Source organism: Notothenia coriiceps, unplaced genomic scaffold, assembly GCF_000735185.1.
Source record: "Notothenia coriiceps isolate Sejong01 unplaced genomic scaffold, NC01 NC01_scaffold00020313, whole genome shotgun sequence".
In the NCBI taxonomy this organism is placed as follows: Eukaryota; Metazoa; Chordata; class Actinopteri; order Perciformes; family Nototheniidae; genus Notothenia; species Notothenia coriiceps.
In genome coordinates, this window is record NW_011353014.1 from 105,480 (window position 1) to 129,069 (window position 23,590).

The following is a 23,590-nucleotide window of genomic DNA, read 5'->3' on the forward strand; positions in this document are numbered from 1 at the left end:
GCTCGTTGGTGGGGGGTGATGTGGCAGAGGGGAGGATAATTAGAGGGAGGAGGGGAGTGAAAGGGAAATCACGGAAGATGTAATAGCAGGAAAGTGAGGAGAAGGGGAAGGAGTGAGTTTGTGCAATGAGGGAATTAAAGAAGGAAGGAGAGAAGGTATAACGATGGGGAGGAGGTGAGGAGGAAGGGGAGGGGGAGATAGAAAGGCGGATAGANGGGGGGCAGGGACCTTGGGGGTTACATTCCTGAAGTGCAACCAGCCTGGTGCTGCTCTGCTGCCCAATGTAAACACAGGGCAGAGAGGTGAACTGACAACCTGTCACTGTAACTCACAGTGAGACAGAGTGAAAGCAAGCGGGGAAGAGAAATGGAGGTGTGTTATGAAAAAAAGGAAAAAGAGAATGGAGGAAGAAAAAGTAGCAGGAAAACAGAGATGTATTTGGAGTATGACAGTTCTCTACAAAGTAAAACATATTCTTTTTTAGACAGAACATTGTCCTTTCTCCTGTCATTGACTCAATACTCTCATATTAACATATCCTTTGATGCCGTCTCACATCTAGTCTACAATCCTCTCCTATTTCCTGCTTTTATTTAATTTATTTTTTACTTCAATAAAGCAGGGCCCATCCTTCTTTTCCTGGAAGGTGAGAATATATTGAGGACAGAGAGACATCATATTGACATAATTTATCTCTTAATAGTTCATTTGATTACATTGCAGTGATTAGACAATATGTGCTAAATTTAAAAATATTGTTTCATTCCCAAAGCCGGCTTAAAACATGTTGCTTTTGCCAACTAAGTCACATATTGAATGTGGCTAATATATGTGGTACTTAAATAATGATAACATTGATCTTCAGATATTGTAGTTAACACAATACCAAACAGGCCAATCTGCCGTGACAGCAGGAGAATTGTCTTCTTTACTGTGCTAGTGCGACATCTAGTGGCAAATACAAAAGTCACTTCAAAAGGAAAATGAATGAGTTCGGTTAAAGCTACAGTATATTTCTAGAGATTTGTGTAACCAAAAGCCCCAGCAAGGTCTTCAAAAGTTTAAATACAATGATATGCAGGACTTCAAATACAATGTGCTAGTAAAGAATAGAACACAATACAAATGTAATTCAAACATGTTTAATTTACTTTATTGGATTACCAAAGAATACAAATGAACTCATTTAAAATTGAGTTAACATAGCCATCTAACAGGATTGTTTGCTACAAATTACGGAAATGAAAGAAGCAGTTTGAGATATTGGCAATTCTTTGGAATGAGGAAGAAAAGCCAGCTTACCCGAATAGTATAGAATGATATTGAGAAATAAATCCTTAAAATTAACTAAATATGTTGCAACATAAATATTGAATAGGAGAACAGTCACCAGAAAACCAATTACTTAAGTTCTGACAGAGACCAACATTTTTAGCTAAAAAATCATTTGTATTGAATATTGCACTTTTACAAGGAAATCCTAAAATATTGGAATTTACTATAATACTTTACTTTACTTTACTATACCGCAGAGAACTATTTATGTGCAAACATTATTCTGACGTCTATTTCTTTACTTTTCTCAGCTTCTCATACTGAAACTATTTACAGAATAAACTGAAAACAGAATAATCCTAGACGAAATAGGGGAACCACAGTACATTTTTAAAATATATATTGATAAAAATAACGCTCTAATATATACATTGAATAAATTAATAGAACGTTTTCAAGTGCAGCAGCAGCAACAACAGCAACAACAACAACAACAATGTTCTGTATTTCAAAAAGATGAAACACAATAATTTATGTAACAGATTAAATTATGTCAGTAGAGGTCAGTGATACAGTAAAACACACATTTTACCATTTGTGATATGATTTCATTCTTCACAGTGCTGGGGAGTTTGTCCCCAGAGACTTTTGCCAGTCATTTAAGTAAGATTTTCTCCGTTCAATGATGCACTGTACTTCCCCTATTACAGTAATCTGATAAATAATACTTCCTCAAACACTTGCCTCTATTCAAATTACAGCGACATGTTGACAGTAGGCTGTCCAGTGAGTTGGTACCGGTATAAGGTATAGTTTACAGTCTATGGTTGGTACGCGGGCAGCAGTCACATTATGTAATTTACACTTTAGTGAGATTTTTCTGGGAAATGGCCCTACAAATAAATCAGGCATTCCTCTTCATCTAGCACTCAAGTTTCCTCTTCTTTTTTTTTAATTGAGGCTTATTCCCTCCCTGAAGAAAAGAAAGAAAAGGAAGGGATAAGTCAGTTTTACAATATTTCAACATGATGTAAAGGTTACAAAAAGTAAAGGCAACGTTTGTGCTTCATCTTACTTTTCAACAGGTTGTATTTGACATTACCTATTAATTAAATCAAAGTATTATAGGTATAAATTGTAATCATCCACTTACTCCTCATCTTCATTAATGTCTTCATGTTCCCCTGGAATCAACATAGATAGTGCTGTGAGTTTTTTCAAGTTATGGAGTCATTCTTATTCTTTCATTTTTGTATTTATACAAACACAACTTGTGAAACACCTAATATCTGTCCTTACCTTTCTTACATTTCTTGCTTTTCCACCACAGCAACGTAACAACCATAACAACCGTAAAACCGGCAGCCAACACTGCAATGATTATCACATGAGGCCAGGGAGGATAAGATGTATATTTGGGTTTGCCTAGAGAGGAGAACACATGGAAATTAGTCTCAAAAACATATGGACTTCGACATATGTTCTCTGTTGATGGCATAACCACGCATACAGTTTTTTTTCTTCTTTTTTTTCTTACAATTCTATCTTAAAAAATCTGCTTTTGATCCAACTACAACTAACCTGAATTAACTTTTTTTGCCACAGGTACACATGCCAGGCACTATAGATCAAATGAAAATATACTGAAGCAGAAATTCAGCAGCATTGGGGCTGAACTGTGAAGTTCAGGTCAAAATTTGACTCGGTTCAATACATGTCAGATAGCCTACCTGAAAAACAAATGATGTTTTAACCAGCCTCTGCTGTACAGTACTATGTGGTACTATTGCTAGTTAGCCAATGCTAGCATGTTTAACTAAGATGGTGAATTTAGTTAACATTTTACCTGCTAATGTAAGCATTTAAGCTGAAAGCCTGGCTGTGTCTAATTACATCCTAACAGACCTGTCGGCTTGGCTGTAGACTTGGTTTAACCTTAAAAATCTCTTAACTGTAACACAAACTCTTTGTCAACCATATAAAAGGATTTTTAAAAATCCTCACATATTTCCATAACATTTGCCATATGCCAAGTATTGTCTTTTACACTTACCAAAACTTGCAAAGGGTTTAAAAGCACACCATAGGGACAGTTATTTTTTCTTAAAAGTTTAGGACTCACAGATTGATAACAGTTCTGATCTGAGGTTGCCCACAGAGCAGCTGATGAACATCTCTCCATTGGAGCAGTTGAGGCGTGCAGTGCTGGAAGTGTTGACCAACTTGGTGACATTATCTCTCGTAATGTTGTTCATAAACTTCAAAGTGTGAGTCTGTGATACGTTCCACTTCACTTCTGCTTGCGGGTAGCCGCCATGCGCGACACATGTCAGTAGGCAACTCAAGGGAGGACTTTCATCACAGCAGTCCATTGTAAGGGCAGGTTCACTGTAGTTTCCTATGAGAGAGACGGAGAAAAAAACCCACTGTCATTCATAATACGTTGCATTTCCTGCGTGTCATGGTAACTGAAAATGGCTATGTTTAGTTAAATTGCTATTAACCTTTTAACAGAGCCTTTTTGAGTCCAAGATCACAAACTCACAGATCAATTATGACTTAGATAGTTCTGGATTAATGCAAATGTGTTGTTTTTTGATACTGAAGTCTATTTTCAGGGGTGAAAAGTTATGTCATGTGATAGATAACCTTTTGATTGTCTCCCTATTCTGCTTCCAACCTAAATAAATAAGCTTGGAGACACATAAATTAGTCTTGAAATTAAGCTTCCTTTTCTTGAAACTGCATCCTCGCTTTAATAAGTGTAACTGAACTAAAAAATGGGTTTAACAACTGCATGGTACAACAAAATATCCTAACAACCCACAACTCAAAGAATTACATTTTAAAAGGTTAACATACTCATACCTGTGACACTGAGGTGCATATCAGTTCGAACTAGGGGTAAGTCATTGCCACTGTTCATGGTATAGCACTGATAATCCCCTTGATGTGAGACATTCAAATTGGACATGTGCATCGTTCCCTTCTTAGTATCGATTCTTGTGTTGCTCCATACCGTAGCCGATGTTTTCTCTCTTATATAGTATCCATTCACGTACGTGTTGCCCCTTTGAATGTACATTAAGCCTAGTGTCCTATTTTCATCAACGGGGCAGTAAAAAGTCACATTTCCACCAACCACTCCTCTGTACTGATTCTGAATCAGTACAGCACTTCCTGCAGAAGAAAAGGAAGCAAGGACATAATGAAAAGAAGCAAGGACATAATGTTAGAGCATGCTAAAATAAAAGTATCTTCTAGGAATGAACAATCTTTAATGGTGTGCACATTTTGATCACAGCATGTCTGAGTAGGAAGCATTTAATTTAACATAAGAAATAAAAGAAAAAAGGGATAATGTTCTATAGCCAGAACTTTGGTTTGTTATGTTATGTCTAAGGATAGTAAAACCACCAACAAACAGTTTGACATCTGTAATAATTTACTTCATAAACATAAGATAAGAAACATACTTGTTTTTGTGTGTGTAAAGGTCGGGAGTTTCTGTTTAGACTTTTAGCTCATGTCCTCTCATGACGTAAAGGGCTAATCACAGTTCCTCTTAATGTTTTTGTAAAATACACAACTACAATTGTCCCTTTCATGTTTTACATGATGTAAAGGTCAACATATTGACCATTGTGTTATAGTGAGCTGAAGGTTTCACTTTTTATTTTAACTTTCTGTGTAGGTGTTTTTGGTAATACCAATAATGTTTAGGTTCTGTTTTGACGGTCCAGTTCTGTGTTGCTAGCTTGACTTTGACTTTGTCTTTGTCTGACATTTGGTGCTGTTTTTGGTATTTATAGTTGTTTTATTCCAGCTCTACTGAAGAAACCAGATAGGAATATAAGCTTGATAAGGATGTCTGGACTTTGATAGTATTTGCATGGGCTTTAAAGTAATAGTTTGGGAAATAGAGGGTTTTCCCAAATTGGTAAAATAATCATTTAAAGCCAAACGATTGAGATAAAAAAGAATTAGAGATATGTAGAGCTTCAGAGTTGGATGATAATTATCTGTCTATTCCTGTCTGCCAGCAAACCTTTCTCATTATAACTCAGTTATTTGAATTATTTGGAGCTCCAAAACTGCTGGTTTCTAATCTAATATAATACATTTGGTACTTGTTTTCGATCAAGCAAAGTATTGTGATATCAAAAGTCCTTACGGTATGCATGTAATCTATTTAAATATACAACTGGTTCCACTGTAAAACCAAGACAAGAGTGTGTTGTTAATGCACTGATATGAGGTGAACTGCTTACCTGTGACAGAAATAGCACCAGTCATAATAATATACAACTGGGACAGCCGGAAGAGGGAACTCCTTTGGTTGATAGGAAGACAAGAGGAAGCATAATTAAAATGGTTTATAATTGTTTTCATGGTTACCAAGGTAACACTGGGAATACCAGTGACACAGAGATGAATACAAACTGTGTGACAGAAAGAAAATGCCCTGCAACTACATAGTAAAATACCCCTGGCCCCGTGCTCAGAGATACTATCATAAGAGGTAAATATGAGCCACCATTGCTAATATTGACTCAACCGGCCCCTCCTCGGTCATCAACTGTCATTCTTTTTAAATAGTACTAAACCAAAGACCGTTATGGTAGCAACTAAACCATTGTCCTATGATTCACAGCAAAGTACATTTATTGTAGCATGATACAACCTGTATATTGTTGAAAGGATATAATAACCGGTTTCTGGAGATCAATTGTGGCTGGCTTGAAGAAAGGCTGCTGTCAGCATTTTGTAGGAGTTTGAAATACAATAATAAGTATGAGGTAATACAAAAAGCCAAAGGGCACTTACGGGAAACACTGTGGGTTGGAAGGGGATGCCTGTTGAAAAGAAAAATCAAGTTAAGTGATAGTATTGATTCTTTTTTTAATTTAATTTGGTATCTTTTAAATCATTGCACAGGAGCAATACTCATTCAGGAATTCTTAGAATATTTTATATATCAAAATCTTAGACATCTTGTAAACTGTTAAACACATGGATGTCGTATTTGCTGCTTTGGGGAGTCTGCAATATGAAACCTGCCCTACCACCTATCAACCCAGTGTCTTATGTATGTTCACATTGTGTGTGGAATTCTACGGAAACAAAACAGTATCTGAAATATCCGACTGGCCTTTTACAGTAAGTGAAGTTAGGGTAATGGTTTCTGTCATCCTGAAAAAACAAACCTTGTTTTGAACACCAAGATTCAGGAAAGTCCCATTGAGCAGTAGGCAGTAGCAACAGTATCTGCCAAAATAACCTGCCTTCACACTTGAGACAGTAACTTCTCATATTCTTATATTTTGTAGGAAGTATTATAAAAGTATATTATAAAAAACAACCATCAGTTAATAGTGTATTTAGTTTTAACTTGAATATTTTTGTGTTTTGATGAGTCAAAACACGAGTCAAAATGCATCACACGCCCTACAAATGGTCTTTCTTAACTCATGCATACTAACAGTCTACAAATAACACTGTTATTTGTGTTACATTCACTCTTTTGAGGAACATTCTTCATATTCAACACTTTGCATTTAAAACACACATTTAGAGAATATGAAGTTAAAAATAAGAAAGCATAAGCAGAAGTGTCTTTCTCGACAGAAACCACATCTGAGGGAATCCCCAGGGGCCACGTGAATACCTAAAGAACGGTTCATTGTGTTTGGTTCAGCAAAAGTGTTACCAAATGGAAAATAACATTCATTCAAATCTGAATTAATGTAAATAATGTTGTAAATGTTTGGTTTAAGTCTCCCCTAATTTCTATGACTGTGTCTGTCTTCTACAACAGCAACCAAAGTATAGTAATCATCACATGTAATGTAATAAAACTGCATTAAGGACAACTTTAAAAGAGCTAATGCAGATTGTCTTTGTTTACACTGCATCAGAAAAGTCTTAAATCCTCTCTTTGGCATTGTTTGAGTCCACACTTTCGTTGTAATGGACTGTGCAATAGAATGTACACAAGTTTTAGAAGATTTCAGAAAGCGATGGCAAAACATTGCATAGCATTGATTGAGCGTTATTATTGACTGTGTGCGGTCTACTATTACTTATCTATCATCAGCTAACACCTTTAACGTTTTTATTGAGTCTTTAGACAGAGAGTTTCGATAATGGGGAGTTCCCTATGACATAACGTGATTTACAATCGATGATACATAAATGATTGCATGACTTACACTAATCAGATAAGCTACGAAACCACATACCAGATTCACACATTGGATTCATGTTATCTCACATTTAGTTTCATTCATTTTAATATAGGAGAGGTTTGACACATCTTGTGGTTCAAGAATGTTCAGGGTGAAACCTATTTAATGTGAGTGAGATACTCTAAACAGACTAAAGAAAATGATCTCTGTCTTTGTCACAAATATAGTTATACACACAAGGATATATTCAATCAGCAGTGCCTATTTGCAAATAGCATTCCTACAGTGATATAGATGAAGCTCACAGAGGCGGTATGTTGGGAGTTAGTTTACTTAAGGATAAAACTAGTTACACACACACACACACACACACACACACACACACACACACACAGTATTCGGGGGCTGCTGCTCAGTGTCCTTTCAACTATTTTTTTGATACAGAGAGACTTCCTTTCTGACATTATAGTAACAGACAATGAACAAACTTATCCATAACAATAACATTACATGTTATCATAAAAGAAAAGGAAAAGGAAAATAAAAGCTAAGCTCTTACCATTGTGCTGTGTCCGCTGTTAGTCAGTAAGAGAGTGAGAAGAAAATGCTGTAAACTTCCTCTTCATTCAAAAAGAAACAAAAGGGGCAGGGCAAAACAGTCATGTGACAAACAATGACACACAATCTGATGTCAACCTGAGCAGGTTCTATTTGTATATGCATGTTTTAAAAAAAGCTTGTTATATCTTTGATTACAGCAGATAACTTATAGCATGAGAAAACAGGTGTTACAATAGTAACAATAACAATGGCTTTGCTCTATGTCAGTGTCCCAGTAAGTCACTTTGAGATTCAAATTTTAACATATGACTTACTGTTGGGAAGCCAAAAGAGGGCTTCCACAGAATCATGTCAGGACATTTAGGCTTCGGCACATTGCGTGTGTGATCACTACGTGTCTGTTATGTCACAGCGGAACAATCTTCATGAACTTCCCTGTCTGCTAACTAGCTCATTCTCACTCTCATCAGACCTTGTAGTATGAATCACAGTCAAATGTTACAGTAATATGCAGTGTTGCATTCATATTCTGCTGCTATGATTGTTTTTATTTATTTTTTGAACCAAGGCATCACAGAACTAAGTCACAAGGAATGCAGAGGGAGGGGGAGTAGGATACTACAGATCATAGTAAGATAATTCATTTAATCAGTCAACTGATTAGATTTGCCATCACTTACTGTACGGAGGCTCAGTCATTGGTACACGTTTATTTATAAAGCCATGTTGGGCAAACTCCCGTAATACATCTGTTCACTGATAACACAGAGAGTTGCAAGCAGCTATTGTCTGAGATCGCATGATGTAGTATTGTTGGATGTGCCAAGAGCAAGGACTGTCTTAAGACAGCTTTTATTTGCACAGCGCCACTTGCTTGGAACAGTCTACAGCTAAAATTGAAACTGAGCAATTTTATTCCTCTGAATGTTTTTAAAGCAAGTCCAAGTGAAATGCTCTTTGAAACTATGGGTATTTGTAAATGTTGATAAGTATGCAAATGTAGCTTGTAAATATGTTGCATGATATCCTCTATTGTTTTATGTCGTTTTATGTTTCATGTGGAACCTAATTGCTGCAGGTCTCCCTTGAAAAAGAGATCTATGATCTCAAGGGACAATCTGGATAAATAAAGGTTTGAAATGAAATGAAAACTATTATTTCATAATCTTAATGAGACATGGGAGAAGTGGAAACTCTCCTATCCAAGAAAAACCTTTACAATTTAGATTTGTATTTCCTTAAATAAATAATATACAAATGTTTTATTGTGCAAGAAAAGAGGCAAGTGTTACTAAACAGGCCAACTGTTTCCCTTTTGGGTAAAAAAATGGCCACTTGGGACACAAGAATACATTTGAATATTGCTATAGAGCAGTGACATGCATCATTTGCGGTAACATTTGAGATGCATTATGTTCAACTGTGTGTCTTTAATCCTCCATCTTCCACATTGCAGTCATGGATCAAAAGAAGGTGCTTAAATGCCGGTGATGTCACACGATAACTCAGACACCACTAATGAGATTTTCAAAAAGCACTTTTGGATACAGGTGGTGTAAAACATTTTCAAAAAGGTCAAATATGCTCACACAGCTGCTTTGCTTCTGACACTGTTGCAGATGACTGGTGTACCACACACATTGTGGTGTGTGGTACACAGAAAAAAAAGTTTGTGTTTCAGACTTTTTTTCTGAGTACATTTAGAAGATCTTTTCACTTCTGTTTTTCAATCACTTTATTATAGCACTTATAATATAATATGATATTCAAACATTTACTGTTATTATCAATTCTTATTATCCACTTCATTCCTGCTAATTGCCTCTCAAAAAGGTTAATAATTGACAAGGTACCAAGCTAACTTAATGAAGTGTTGACTTCACTTTGACATTTGAAGAGTAAAAAATACATGGTTTTTACCAGTTTTGACTCAGTGTCTCTGCTCTTTATCTTTTCTTCTTTGAATAGCCTCTAACTAACTAAGACATTAAATAGGGAATGACTGGGGATTTCCGTGTGTATCCCTGAAAAGTTTGATATGTACCCAGAACGTAGAGCCACACAATGACTCCTCCCTATTATATTCATAGCCCATCCCAACGCATATCGGTAAACCACTTTATATCTGGTTTCCTTTTGAATCATCTGACTTTAAATGAATAATTAAGTAGTTGCCTAAATTTACACAAGTGAAATAGCTAAATAGTCATTTTAATAGAATGTAAATGACTGTAAGACATCATTTCTTATTGTCAAAGGCAACATTTTCATTCCATCAGGTTAAGAATTGCATTCCATATAAAAAATACACTTACACTATAGAGGTGGCATGCATGTTTGTGAAGGTGAATTGCTGTTTCTGGTATAATGTGATAAATTAGAGCTTTATGTATTGGATAAGAGGGGATAACAGGAATTGTACATCCAGGTAAAATGTAAGACTGCAAAGAAATATATAAATCAACAGTTTGCATATTTATTACAAAACTGACGAGAAGACATTATAGATAGTCAAGCGGTATGTGGAAGTGAAGTTCCACCCCCATACTGCCCACAGAACCCATTTACTGTATACCACCTTTCTTACAGTAATTTGTTGTTTTGTGGGCTGTACTTGGGAGGAAGGGCTGATAACACTTTGGTTTACAGAAATCACTTCTCACTATTCTAGGGGATTTTGAAACTCAAAGACTACCTCATAATCTAATAGCGATCTGTAACAACTTCCTGTACAAATGCATTGCATGGTGCTACAAAGAGTGCAGTTGGTATTGCTATCTGCTTGTTTCTGAAAAGCAATCTTTATTTGTTTGTGCTCCCGAAATAAATTGTAGTGAATGTTTGTCAGTCAGAGAATATTATTTACATGTGATAAATTAAATTGGATTGAACAACAATGAGAGGTTTAGAGGCTGTTTTGAGAAATGCACAAGATTGAGTATGGTTATCAGTGTTATTGGTTAGTCTATGGTCAAAAAGATAAAAAAGATGTGTGTGGGGGTGTGTGTGTGTGTGCGTGACAAAAGAGTTTCCCTTCCATCTATATGCGGTCATTGAAAGAACTTAAACTCTGTTAAATATCAAGGGAATCCCTGTCCTTCTGTTTCGTCTTTTGTGTGTGTTGGTGTTAAGCCAGGTCCTTCTTCATTATCAGGCATTGAAGTCCTGTATAAAGATTGGCCTTATTTCAAATTCTAGTATAAAAACAATTCTTACAAGGGGCTCTTCCTGAATAACATTGTGTTAAAAAAAAAATCCGGACATACCATAAATACTATAAACACAAACATATGGGATAGTAGGTTAACCTGACCAAGGTTTGGAAGGAGACATTCAAATATATTATGATGAATGTTTTGTGATGACATCCTTTTACGACTTTTTCAAGTATGACACATGTCATTTTAAGAAAAAGGCATAAGTAATACAAGCAATGACTCGCTGTACACCGTTGTTGGGAAAATACTAACAACGGTCTTGCCTCATTGAGACACTTAATATTGAGTCATTGTAAATGTTATTAGTATCGCAAGTGATTTGTCTTTAGCAAGTAAAGTGCAAATGCTTACACAAAGGCCCATTGTAGTTTTATAACAAGTAGTACAACATAATAAACAAATATGTGTCTCTCTTTTTGGAGTACATCTAAATAGGAATTATTAGGTAATGCTGAATGCATTTAAGCTGTAATATATGTTAATAAATATTTCAACAGTGGTGGAATTAACCAAACCACATTTAGTCAGGAATGTACTTAATGTGGGGTACATGCAGGCTACTTTCCATGATACTTTCCTTATGGATTTTAAACTTTCTAACTAATAGACGCCTCTCGGACTCTATCACCACAGGCTCGCCTCAAGGATGCGTTCTTTCGCCCCTAATTTTTATAATGTACACTGATAAATGCAGGAGCATGCAAGACAATAGCTACCTGGTTAAATTCTCTGATGATACCACCCTCTTGTCCCTCCTTTGCGGCTCAGAATTTGGCCACGAGGGAGGCTTTAGCTCAGTGGACTAGTGCGCTGATCTTCGAATCAGAGGATAGCAAGTTTGAGTCCCACTGCAGTCAGCATGTTGTTGTGTCCCTGGGCAAGACACTTCACCCCAAATTGCTCCTGTGCGGATTGCCCACAGTATTGAGTATGTAAGTCGCTTTGGATAAAAACGTCTAACAAGTAACATGTAATGTAATGAGTGTGCTCTTACTGATTTTATTTCCTGGTGTGATGACAGTTTTCTGGATTTAAAATGTCTCTAAAACCCAGGAATTGATAATTGATTTTAGACGTCGCAAGGATGTTCCTAAGGAGTGCATCATAAACAATGACAAGGTAGAAATTGTCACATCATACAAATACTTGGGCACCATTTTCGATGACAACCTCAAATTTGATGTGAATAATGAGTGTATTGTGAAGCGGGGTCTACAGAGAATGCATCTTCTTCGCAAACTGAACTCTATCTCTGTCAGGCCTTTCATTCTTTGTCGTTTTTACCAAGCATTCCTTTTATCTGCCGGTTCCATAGCCTTACACTGAAAGACAGGAACAGCCTGAACAGCATTGTTAAAAACTGCTCTCAGGATCATCGAAGTGAAACAGAGAGACTTAAACTCCTTCTGTCACCAACAGATTCTGCGGAAAGCAGAGATCATTCTGGCCTCTCCAGGTCATGTTCTTGCAGATGAATTCCGTCTGTTGCCATGAGAGCGTAGATATGCTCTACCTGCTCTAAAGACTAATCGCTTTGCAAAATAATTCATCCCTTCTGCACTCAAACTTTAAAATTCTTGAAAGACTTTTATCTTGATTATTTATTTATTTATTATTGTGATACAATGAACTATTTATCGTGTAAATTGGAATGATCCACATCTGTGCTCCCGGGTGTATCTGTGTGTTTTCTTCGTATGTTCCTGCCTGTGTACATGACATAAGCTGCTGCTCATAACCAATTGCCCCTTGCAAGATTAATAAAGTTGTTGATTGATTGATTATAATGCTATTTAATACTTAATCCAACAAATTACAGAGGGTAATATTGTACTAAACCTACTATACAAAATGATATGTTATTAACACAAAATACAAATCAACTAAAGCACGACTATGTATTATGGAAGATTAATTTACCCAGCAATATATAAAGTAATTTAAGTTACGGCTACATAATGCAACCTTAAATACATGTACATAATGAATCAAAACATATAATACACTTAGAATATGATTAGAAGATGTGCCATCGTGGAAACATATGCTGCCTGGCTCTGTACTCTTCACCTAAGTAAATGGCGTAAGTAAATTGCGTAGATTTCTATTTCTGCTTTGTCACGTGGTACAGTGGATCGTAGTTGCTACCTGGCAACCACGCAAGCATATACTTGAAGAAACAGACAGGCATGAGTAACAGCTTCCCTCCATGAACTGTGTTACAAACAGCTTTAAAGGTAGTATGCTTGTTGGCAAAACGTTATGAGACCAATGCTTCTGTTGGTTTACTAGCGTGCTGGAGTCAAGACAGCTAGCTAAAATGCTTAACTTTAATTCAAAGAGATGGTGACGTTAGCTAGCTAGCTTGTGGATTTGTTGACCTCCTGTAGCCATTGTTTTGTAATAATTATGCGCCTTAACTTTGTAAACATTATTTTAGTCTTTGCCATGTGAAGCAAATAATCTGCTTTGACAAAGGACACATACTAACTTTGTATTAGCACTAGCACCTTCGATAGTAGCGTTATAATGTAAGTTAGCTAATAGTTTAGCAGCAATACTCTAGTAACGTTAGCACTGCTGTCCCTTCAAAGACTTAGCTGAAATGTTAACGTACTCAATTATCTTAAGAGGAAAGTATCCGGCGTAACGTTATAGTTGTTTAGAGAATTCAGAGAAACTTGCACGGGCATGTGGTTTGAGAAAGGCTTGAAACTCCTCTATTTGCTTGTTTCTGGGTCGACAGAACAACATTACGCACTAACGCTAGGTTAAAGCGTAACAAACGCTGGTATTAACTTTAGTCAAAGTCTGATAGGGCCCAATTTTATTACATGATGCGGCAGTAATTGGTCTGATTCTGGGTGTATTGGACATGTTAGATGGGTTTTTATGTAATAGATAAATCCATTTAATGTGTTTGGCTTATTATTCAAGTCTATTTTACATGAGTGGCAAAGTACTGAGTCCTTCTTTCCCACATAATACAATGATATGTCTGAATTTACATCTAACTGTGTTCTATGAGATATTTCAACCCTAAAGGAAGCTTTGAAAAAAGCCAAATCTGAGCCCAAATGATCTGTATAAATAACATTAAAACTTAAACTCACAATTTATAGTGCTTGTAATAGACAATAGTGATCATTAAGCCATATTCATTTTATATTAAGCCATATCCCATTAAGCCTTATCCCTCCCACCGTGCAGTCTTTACAGTGTTATTTTCTGTATATTACAGGTTTCTCAGCATCAGTACATCACTGTAGCTGAAAGATGCCCCACGGTTCAGATGATGCTCGCAAAAGGTTTATCTTGACCACAACAGGAAACTTCTATGGGATAAAACCTTCACCGTCCCTGACTGACAGCCCAGAGCTCAATAACTTTCTGGACGATGGAAATGAGTTTGTCCTGTCCATCAGCAGACATGACGGAGACCTTCACTTGTCAAATAAGGTAACACAAACATATAACATCATTACAGTGTTTCAGTTTCTAGTGTGGATCAAGATATCCTTGGGAAAGAATTTGCCTCTGGGCTCATAAGACCAACAATCTAACCTTTCAACTAATGCTTAATGTTTTAAAAAGACTAACATGTACAGCCTAAACCCTAGTAGGGCTGTTTATATAAGCACATTTAAAGTGGTTTTCCATAATAGTTTACTTTGTAAAATAAACCGCCTCATCCTATGTATGGACAACACAAATGTACTTGACAGCAAAGCAGTGTCTTACCCTGCCTCTTTTGACATATTTGATCGCTCTTTGTCAGATTGAAGCATCGGGGGGAAACAGAGAGAAGGTGTTGGTGTTCTTCAAGCTGTATCCCACAGTCATCACAGAAGACAACCTTCACCATAGCGTCCTTGTGTCGTCCATGCTGGAGTCTCCCATCAACACCCTCTACCAGGCTGTGAGACAAGTCTTTGCACCTGTACTGCTGAAGGTGAGCCTGTATCCACAATAGTATGAGGAGGTACCATTCCCCAAGCTACTATTTGGAACATATTTCTATTTGAATAATTCAAAACAGTTCATACATTTTAGTTAGAAATAAACACTTGCATTCATCTATTACAAATGAAAGGAAAAACACATCTAAATTAATTTAAAACAAGTACTGGAAATACATATAACAAGACCATTGGGACATGTAAATAGATACCTTTAAAATGTTATACCCTTAAGTTTTGATTAATGTTTTTTTGTGGCCAAATAAAGCACCGGTAGAGAACAAGACAATTCAGTCTAAAACTTAGTAAATGTATTCTTTGCTTTACCACTCTGTAGGATGAGCGCTGGCGTTCAGCATTTGACCCTAAGCTGGCAGCTCTGCTGAGTGAGCTGGAGCTGGGCCTGGGCTCAGTGGTCCGCCAGTCAGGAGACCATCCCTCTGCTAAGAAGGGACGCTCAGAGGAAGATGTCCTCGGTATGCATAAACACATTTTTGCTAAATGAAATACACAGGTCAGGGCCTTAGTGCCTATGATCAAGTAAGGGCTAAGGTTTTTTGTGAGTATAGAAGTGGTGTAACAATATACAAATGATTGGATTAAACATTTAGCTAATAAGTGTAAAAAAAGTGTAATCTCAGTACACCTATCACAAATACTAAATAAATGTAAGGCTAAACAATATCAGTTCACTTCATAAAAGAAGTTGTCTTAACCTCTTTACTTAATTTAACATGGGTAAATTGTTATTTTGAAACATTGTACTTTTCTCTGGCGATGCAGGCATCCTGACTCCCAGTGATGAGTTCCAGTACTGGGAGGACCTGGCTGAGTCTGCAGAGAAGAACAGTTCGAGAGAGAGGGCTTTATATATCACTGAGCAGTTTAAACCCATACAAAAGGTATACATTCAAACCTTTATGTATCAATATTGATATTCATATTTGTATGTACGTTTACAAATGTTGGTAGTCTCTCAGAAAGAAGTGATGCTGCTATCTTCTAGTTCACGCTGTTGTTAAGCGCACTAAAACTCTATTTTGTTTTTCATCCATACATTTGATAAAATATCCTTTTTTTATGACTTAAATACTTTATTTATTTAGTTAATACTTTTTTTAAAGGTGCACTGCGGACAGATTGCACATCAAGTTATTGCAAACATTAAAAAAGATGTTCCCTGTTCAAATGGATTTAGCACGTTTTGTCTCATTGTCTTCATTTTAATTGCTGTATTTCATTGGATGCCACAAACAACACTAACATGCAATGATTCCACACATAAAATGCTAAAAGACCTTTTTTCAACTTGGTACATATTTTCTTTTACGTTTGAAACCTTGATCTTAGCATGTTCTTTATTTTTCATATAGTTTTAAGAAGTGTTTAATAATTGTTCTACAACTGATATTCAAATGGCAGGGAACTATCTTTGAACTAACTTATGTGTCTCTCTGTGATTCCACCAGGAGTACGGGGGTCTTGATGGCCTTTCCATGCCTGATGTTGTGGATCTGGTGGAACAGAGTAAAGACAGTCTGGATGATGTTTGGAGGCAAACTGATTTTGACCCTTACCCAGAAACGCGCATGGTGCGACTCATGGATGTTATTGGTGGGACTCGCACACAAACAAAAAACAAAAATAGGAAATGAAAACACATTTACGTCGGTTACAAGATCAGTTAGCTTCTGAGGTTAAACAAGAAACGCAATCTCTTGAGAACTGAAACTCACTTCCAAGAAACTACTCTATATACTACTCTACTATACTTACTTGTTTGCCTGTCCTCGTTTGTCTACCTTCCCTCATATTGTAAAGCGTCTTTGAGTTGTGAAAAGCGCTATATAAATAAAATGCATTATTATTATTATTATATACAGACCATGGCTTCTCAATAGTTAAATGTTGACCTTTTTGAGATTTAAGGGAGTAATTGATAATGTTGACTCAGTACTTCTGACATCCTACATAAGAAGTATTTCATTCCCGTGAAATGTAGACAGCTGTTTCGCAATCTAAGATGATCTGTTTGAGCATGTGTACTTTTCCGTGCATGTAGCAACCTTGTCATATTTTATTGTTGCTATTTCTTTCTTTACTAGGTGGAGCCCTGGGAAGATATGTGCAGAAGAAGCTGAGTCGTCTAAAAATATTTGAGGAGCCTTTTGTATCCATGAGAGAGAACCTGAGGACGGGCGTTTCCATCTGTGAACAGTGGGTGGTAGCCTGTGAGCATCTGACTGGACAGGTATGGAAGAGATCAAAGTGAGGATGAAATGTGCGCAAAATTGTTATAAATAATATGGTTTATACGTATAATAATAAATATAAAATGAAATCTAAATGAAGATCATCTGTGGTAAACACTAACCATGTATTAAACGGCCTTTTTTCTCAGGTGTGGAAGAGACATGCTCCACACCCCTGGAAAGGAAACAAGCACTGCCCGCAAACCCTACATTGCCTCGCTAAGAGATTGGATGAGGTAAGTCATCTCCTGACATTGTGGGCACATTACATTTAGTGCTTGACATATATCTGTCAGAAGAGTCTTGGTTGACCTTTCCTTGTTTTTGCTCTTCTGTAAAAAGAACAGACGTCACATTGAGGTGGAATTTCCACATGTCATTTATTTTAAAACAGAACAAGGAAAAAAAAGTGAACCTCTAACGGATTCAAAAAGCGAATTGCACGTTGTGCACCTTATTGATCCTGAAGTAACGACACTGATATTTATTAACTGTATTCTTTCAAACATGTTTTTGTTATCAGTTTAGCATGCTTAAGAACCTTGTTTATATTGTGTCTCCCAAACCCATTTACACAGCATCTTAGGAATAGTGCCATAGTCTGATAAGTCAGTCACAACTTGTAAGTCATATTGTTGACTCCTGCAAGCCTGATAACCAAACACGTAAACAAAACAAACATAGATAACTTGAAAACGCTCTCCTTGTTTATGTCTTCCAGGTGGTGACTCTGCGTATCGTTCATGAGAAACTGCTGCGTCTGCTACCAGCAGGGAAGCAGCAGGCTCTGACTTCAGATCGAGTGTTTGAGCCTTTCTCTGGACTCAACCCTCTGCATTACAACCCCTACACTGAGGTGACTAGTGTATTTCCATGTGACACTTCTGAATGACCTTGTTTTAACCTTTCATAATGACTGAACTTTGTCATTTTCAGTGCATTCATGCATGCACAATATGCTACAGGTGCAGGTTCTCCATTGCATGGCTGCTTGTTGTCACATCAAGATTAATATCCAAGCTAGGGGAATCCCCAATAAGGCTCACAATTTCTAGCTGCGACCAACATGTAAGCATCTGGCTGAATGGGCGCTGCGCTGTACATATTCCACCCACCTCGTCCTGAATTGACTTAAACCCATGTAAAAGCACCTGTCTTTAAGCATAGAAAAGCAATGCTGATTATTTGGGATTTTAAAGTAGCAGCTTACACTATTAAGGCAAGAATGGTTACCACTTTACAATAACACTACCCTTATAAAGGATTCATAAAGGGTTTATAATTAGGTTATGAATTAGGTTGTAAGCACTTTATTAATCATTAAGAACCATTTATAAACCAGTTCTAACATAATTTTCATACATCAACACAGGCTCACTATTTGGCAAGATGACTAGCCTTCTATTGGCTACCTAGCGAGAATCAACTCAGTGAACAACAGATACCAAGGATGCTGGCTGACGAAGAAGACGAAGTAAGCTAGGTGGCCATAAGGCTTAGCAGTACAGATAAATGTGGGCTCACTATTTGGCAAGCAACCGGTCACAGGTGCCCTGTTTATCTCATGTCTTATAAAAGCTTATTAATGATTTATAAAGTGTTCACAACCTAATTAATAAATGAATTACAAACTATTCGTAAACCCTTTTATAAGGGTAGTCGTATTGTAAGGTGGTACCAAAGAATGTAATTTAATTTACTTAGATTATTACTTGTAATTGTTCCTTTTTAGCCTCTCTGGACAGCAGCGGTGGCTCAGTTTGAGCGACTGATGGCTCCCTCAGAACAGGAAGTCGCTGGCAGACTGAAGAGCTACATTGCTGATGTACAGGACAACCCACAGCAGGTAGCGTGACACACCTCTTCGGATGCAAACACATTTTGTGTGGGTGTGTGTTGATCTGGGAGCTTACTGTGTGTGTGTGTGTGTGTGTGTGTGTGTGTGTGTGTGTGTGTGTGTGTGTGTGTGTGTGTGTGTGTGTGTGTGTGTGTGTGTGTGTGTGTGTGTGTCTGTTTTTTGTCTAGCTGTTGCAGGTTTTCCAAAAACACAAGGAGTTGATCAGACGTCCCACCATCAGCAAAGAGCTGCAGTCGGAGAGAGAGACCCTACTGGCCAGACTCCTGGACTACAGCAAGGGTACACAGTTATGATTCAAAGCACGTATGTCTTGTTTTGTCAGAGATAGTGTGGCACACAATAACCAGATGCCTACATAAAAAAAACACTCTAATATGAAATGTTAAATCTATTCTTGATCTACTCAATAATGGTAAATGACTTTAAAGTGTTAACTGAATGTGTGAGAGCAGTATGTAAGCCATTCAGAAGCTGAAAGCATGTAATATATCCTCCAAGGGTTTTTATAGTCTCATTGGGACCAATAGTATTCATTTAGCCCTCAAATGTAATAATACAATCATTGTAATCACTCAAAATATATAATAATACGAGAAGAGCAAACATAAGTGGATATAAATAAAGGTGAAATGTGTTTGTATTATGCTTCCCAGATCACTGACCCCTCTCTCACTTAATTGATTCTCTTAAGGCCTAAAGACTGACTTTGAGAGTCGTTGCCATGGAGCTCCTGGAGACAAGTCTGGGCCATTCATCGGCAGGAACCTCCCTGAGGTGGTCAACAAAATAGTTTGGGTCCGACAGCTCATACATAAGGTAACTAAGTGTGTGTCTTTTCACATACAACTATCAATCATCAAGTCTGACAATGATTTCCAGGTGTAATAGAATGAGATGTCATTGCATACTGAGATGAGGAACTTCTGAAAATGACATCATACAACCTAAGCTTTTACTCATGTTACAAAAATCAAATCGGTTTTATGACGATTAATAGAATAGTGCGTACTGATCCCTTTGTTCTATTATGTTCCTGTACTTGCATTCTTCCTATAGGTCGAGGACTCTGTCCGCATAGCTGAGGCGCTGCTCTCAGACCTGTCCGGGTTTAAGGGGTTCCTGCATTTCTGTGATGACCTGCTGGAGGTTCTGAGGGCGTATGAACAGGAACAGTTCGAGGACTGGTCGAGAGATATACTGTCAGGGCTGGCCGACCCAAAGTCAGGGATCAGGTTAGAAATTCTGCACACGTTGACTAATAATACGTATTAGAAAAGTTAAGAGCAACACTGAGTTACATCTTAATCCTCATTGGAATCATTCAGGTCAATTTATATCACAGTACCTGGAACTGTTTTTGTCACTTTTCAATAGTAAACATCACCTCATTAGGCACATTGCTAAAGTGCAATTCAGGGTGCTGGTCTGAGAGGATTCAATTACATTTGTCTCTCTTTGTATAGTCTCCAGGCCAGTAACCGTGTGATGGACCTGGACCATGTGGACGGCAGGCTGAAGATCCAGTATTCAGACAGGCTGGTCAGTCTGCTCAGGGAGGTCCGGCAGCTCTCCGCCCTGGGGTTTCCCATCCCTGCCAAGATCCAGCAGGCTGCTAATACTGCAGACAAATTCTACAGACAAGCCATAGTCCTCAAACAGGTGACAGGCCGTTTCCTCATTAATGTATTCATTTCTGTGTCATTGTTTCTTTTTGACAGCTCATATCGTATCATGTGACTGTTCTAGGTGGCCCATTTCTACAACACCATTGACCAGCAGATGATTCCCTCTCAGAGACCTATGATGCTTGGACTTGCCCTGGCCTTCGAACAGGTCATCAAGGTACAGTGTGGCACTTTCTGACATGAAAGTTAAGTTGTAAAAAGGGACATTGAAAGCTGAAGACTCGCCAATGCCTCTTTATGAGCATAACAAGTCTGAACTTTCTCTTCCTCAATCACATATTTTAAACAACCTATACATTTTGTCTGGCGTAAATGTCATACTGCGGACTGGAATTACTGATTTCTTTGTTCTCCTTTTTTAGAATCCTCGTTCTCAGTCAAAGGAATCTGGTGGTAAACTACAAATCACATGGGACAACCCCAAAGAGTTGGAAGTTTATATTGCCAAGTTACAATCTGCCGCGGAGAAACTTTCCACCGAGAACAGGAAGTTACGCAAGTGGCACACTGACTTTATCGACAAGGTTTGCAGCTTGCTGTTGTTGATTAAATACTAGTAGGGATGTAACGATATATCGAATATCGCGGTAAATAAATGTCTCAATACCGTCGTGAGACTGACAAAATCTACCACGATTTAATTTATTATTATTTTTTTAAACCTTTATTCAACCAGATGCTCCCATTGAGATCATCGATCTCTTTTTCAAGGGAGACCTGTCCAGCAGCAAGTAGGTTACAACATGAACATAAAGGCCCAGATACACGAAATCGGCAGTAAATGGGAGTCGGGCCGAACATGAGCGTGAGCACCCCCTATTCGGAGTGGTGTGCGCCGCACCGTCGGGGTCTTTTCTGCCGACCTGACGCCTTTTCTTGCCGATTCATTCATGTTGAATCGGCGTCGGGAACACCACCGGAAGTCGGACAAAGGGATAAAACTGATTGGCTGTTCAGCTAGCGAATCAGTGCATGAGAAGCGTTAACGGAAGTGAGGGAGGTAAACAAATGATTTAAAATGGAAGATGGAACACACACGGACGGCTATTTCACCTCATCGGTTTATAGAGCTCCTATTCTTTCATGTTTTCAATGGACGAGAGTGAAAATGGAAAGAGAAACGCTATTTGTTGTTTGTTTATATCACGGAGTCTGTTCTTCTTCTCTGTCTTCCGGTTGTTCCGGTTGTTGCCTCTTTTGAATGATGAATACACACTACCGCCGCCTGCTGGTAAGGAGAGTTATTGCCACTCACGCATGCGCAGTTCATACGTGCTCGGCTCGGATTTGCGGCGCAAATCCGAGCCGAGCACGTATGAACTGCGCATGCGTGAGTGGCAATAACTCTCCTTACCAGCAGGCGGCGGTAGTGTGTATTCATCATTCAAAAGANTAGAAGTGTTCAAATCTGGATCAGTCTGTATCAGATCCGTTGCAGCCCCTTTTTAAGAGATTTGGGTAAGGAGGAAAATAGAGAGGGTTGTGTTTTCTGACACTCCCTGGAACACCGGGGACACATATTCATGTATAAAAGACGTACAAAAGTGCATTTTGCATGATAGGTCACCTTTAAGGTCACTCACACTATTTTAATGAACTTATAGATTCACACTTAAAGTATTAGCCTACAGAACAGTACAGTTTACAGAGAAAAAATACAACAAACACTATGTTAATTTTAGTTTTTTCAATAACATTGTCATCCTGCTAGTAATACCAATTTTTTAAGAAATGTAACAGTTATATGATAAAATCTTTTTATGTAACTGTAAGGAAATGCAGTTACCTTTTTTTGTATGGTGATTGCGCAATCCCATTACATGTAACCCATCACTCCCCAAGCCTGGTGACAACCACCAGTACACACAAACAAACACTTACACACTCACTTCTGGATAATGCAGTGAATCAGGCAGTGATCAGCAGTCCCATCGTTTTCTGTTGAAACCAGCCTCTGATTACATGTCAGCTTGGCAATGAAAAACACACCCACTAATCGACTTATCAGTGAATGATTGTTGCCATTAATTGATTTGCCAGAATGCAGATTTGGCCGCTGCGGTTTGGGATTAGAGTCATGGACTAATAAAAGTGACCCCCCTTTTTATTGCCTCAGCTAATAGAGGGGAATAAGGGAACATGGAAATAAGTTGTGAGCAGAAAAGCCATAACAACTGGATTAGTTCTATACAAGGAGGCAAACCATTGCATCTATACATGCCTTGTGCAGCTAACCCCACAACCCTGCCCTCCCAAGACACACACACACACACACACACACACACACACACACACACACACACACACACACACACACACAGTGGTTGAGTGCAGTACATATTTCCCAATTTTAAATGTTTCTTTGTCAAAGGGGACAAAATTACGGGCAGCAAGAAGACAAAGATGAGTCATTAGAAACAGAACTAGGGAAAAGTAGAGGAAAAAATAGATTTGTGTTGACTGAGGGATTTCCCCAACAGTTTAAATATGCATGGCTGCAAACAGAAGGGAAAGTATCGTATACTGTGCTTACTGTTAGATCGAGTAGTGTTAAAGAAAAAAACAGAACTTCAGTATATAAATAGAGAACATGA

At 37.8% G+C, this 23,590-nt stretch overlaps 2 protein-coding genes across 2 annotated transcripts; one reads left to right on the top strand and one right to left on the bottom strand.

Moving 5' to 3' along the window:
- Window positions 1-1,159: 1,159 nt before the first annotated feature.
- LOC104952662 (butyrophilin subfamily 3 member A3) lies at window positions 1,160-8,042 on the bottom strand. Its single transcript, XM_010779519.1, has 8 exons — window positions 8,023-8,042; window positions 6,103-6,131; window positions 5,547-5,608; window positions 4,144-4,455; window positions 3,398-3,673; window positions 2,575-2,700; window positions 2,429-2,459; window positions 1,160-2,248 (listed from the first exon to the last, which is right to left on the bottom strand). Exons 1-8 carry the CDS (start codon window positions 8,023-8,025, stop codon window positions 2,227-2,229), a joined length of 861 nt encoding a protein of 286 aa, XP_010777821.1. The 5' UTR covers window positions 8,026-8,042; the 3' UTR covers window positions 1,160-2,226.
- Window positions 8,043-13,405: 5,363 nt separating this feature from the next.
- LOC104952665 (cytoplasmic dynein 2 heavy chain 1-like) lies at window positions 13,406-21,553 on the top strand. Its single transcript, XM_010779523.1, has 16 exons — window positions 13,406-13,479; window positions 14,484-14,701; window positions 15,021-15,194; window positions 15,539-15,677; window positions 15,985-16,103; window positions 16,671-16,815; window positions 17,307-17,452; window positions 17,603-17,689; window positions 18,175-18,309; window positions 19,186-19,299; window positions 19,479-19,590; window positions 20,003-20,127; window positions 20,368-20,543; window positions 20,775-20,970; window positions 21,058-21,153; window positions 21,359-21,553. The coding sequence occupies exons 2-16, from the start codon at window positions 14,519-14,521 to the stop codon at window positions 21,551-21,553; spliced, it is 2,142 nt and encodes a 713-aa protein (XP_010777825.1). The 5' UTR covers window positions 13,406-13,479; window positions 14,484-14,518.
- The last annotated feature ends 2,037 nt before the right edge of the window (window positions 21,554-23,590 follow it).

Bases quoted from the DNA above. Each gene is read 5' to 3' on its own strand.
- LOC104952662 (XM_010779519.1), bottom strand. The intron at 5,609-6,102 runs GTAAGTGCCCTT...TATCAACCAAAG, and splicing joins TCCAACCCACAGTGTTTCCC to GAGTTCCCTCTTCCGGCTGT. The intron at 4,456-5,546 runs GTAAGCAGTTCA...TTTCTTCTGCAG, and splicing joins TGGTGCTATTTCTGTCACAG to GAAGTGCTGTACTGATTCAG.
- LOC104952665 (XM_010779523.1), top strand. From the start codon at position 14,519: ATGCCCCACGGTTCAGATGATGCTCGCAAAAGGTTTATCTTGACCACA. The intron at 17,453-17,602 runs GTATGGAAGAGA...CTTTTTTCTCAG, and splicing joins GTGAGCATCTGACTGGACAG to GTGTGGAAGAGACATGCTCC. The intron at 20,971-21,057 runs GTGACAGGCCGT...TGACTGTTCTAG, and splicing joins AAGCCATAGTCCTCAAACAG to GTGGCCCATTTCTACAACAC.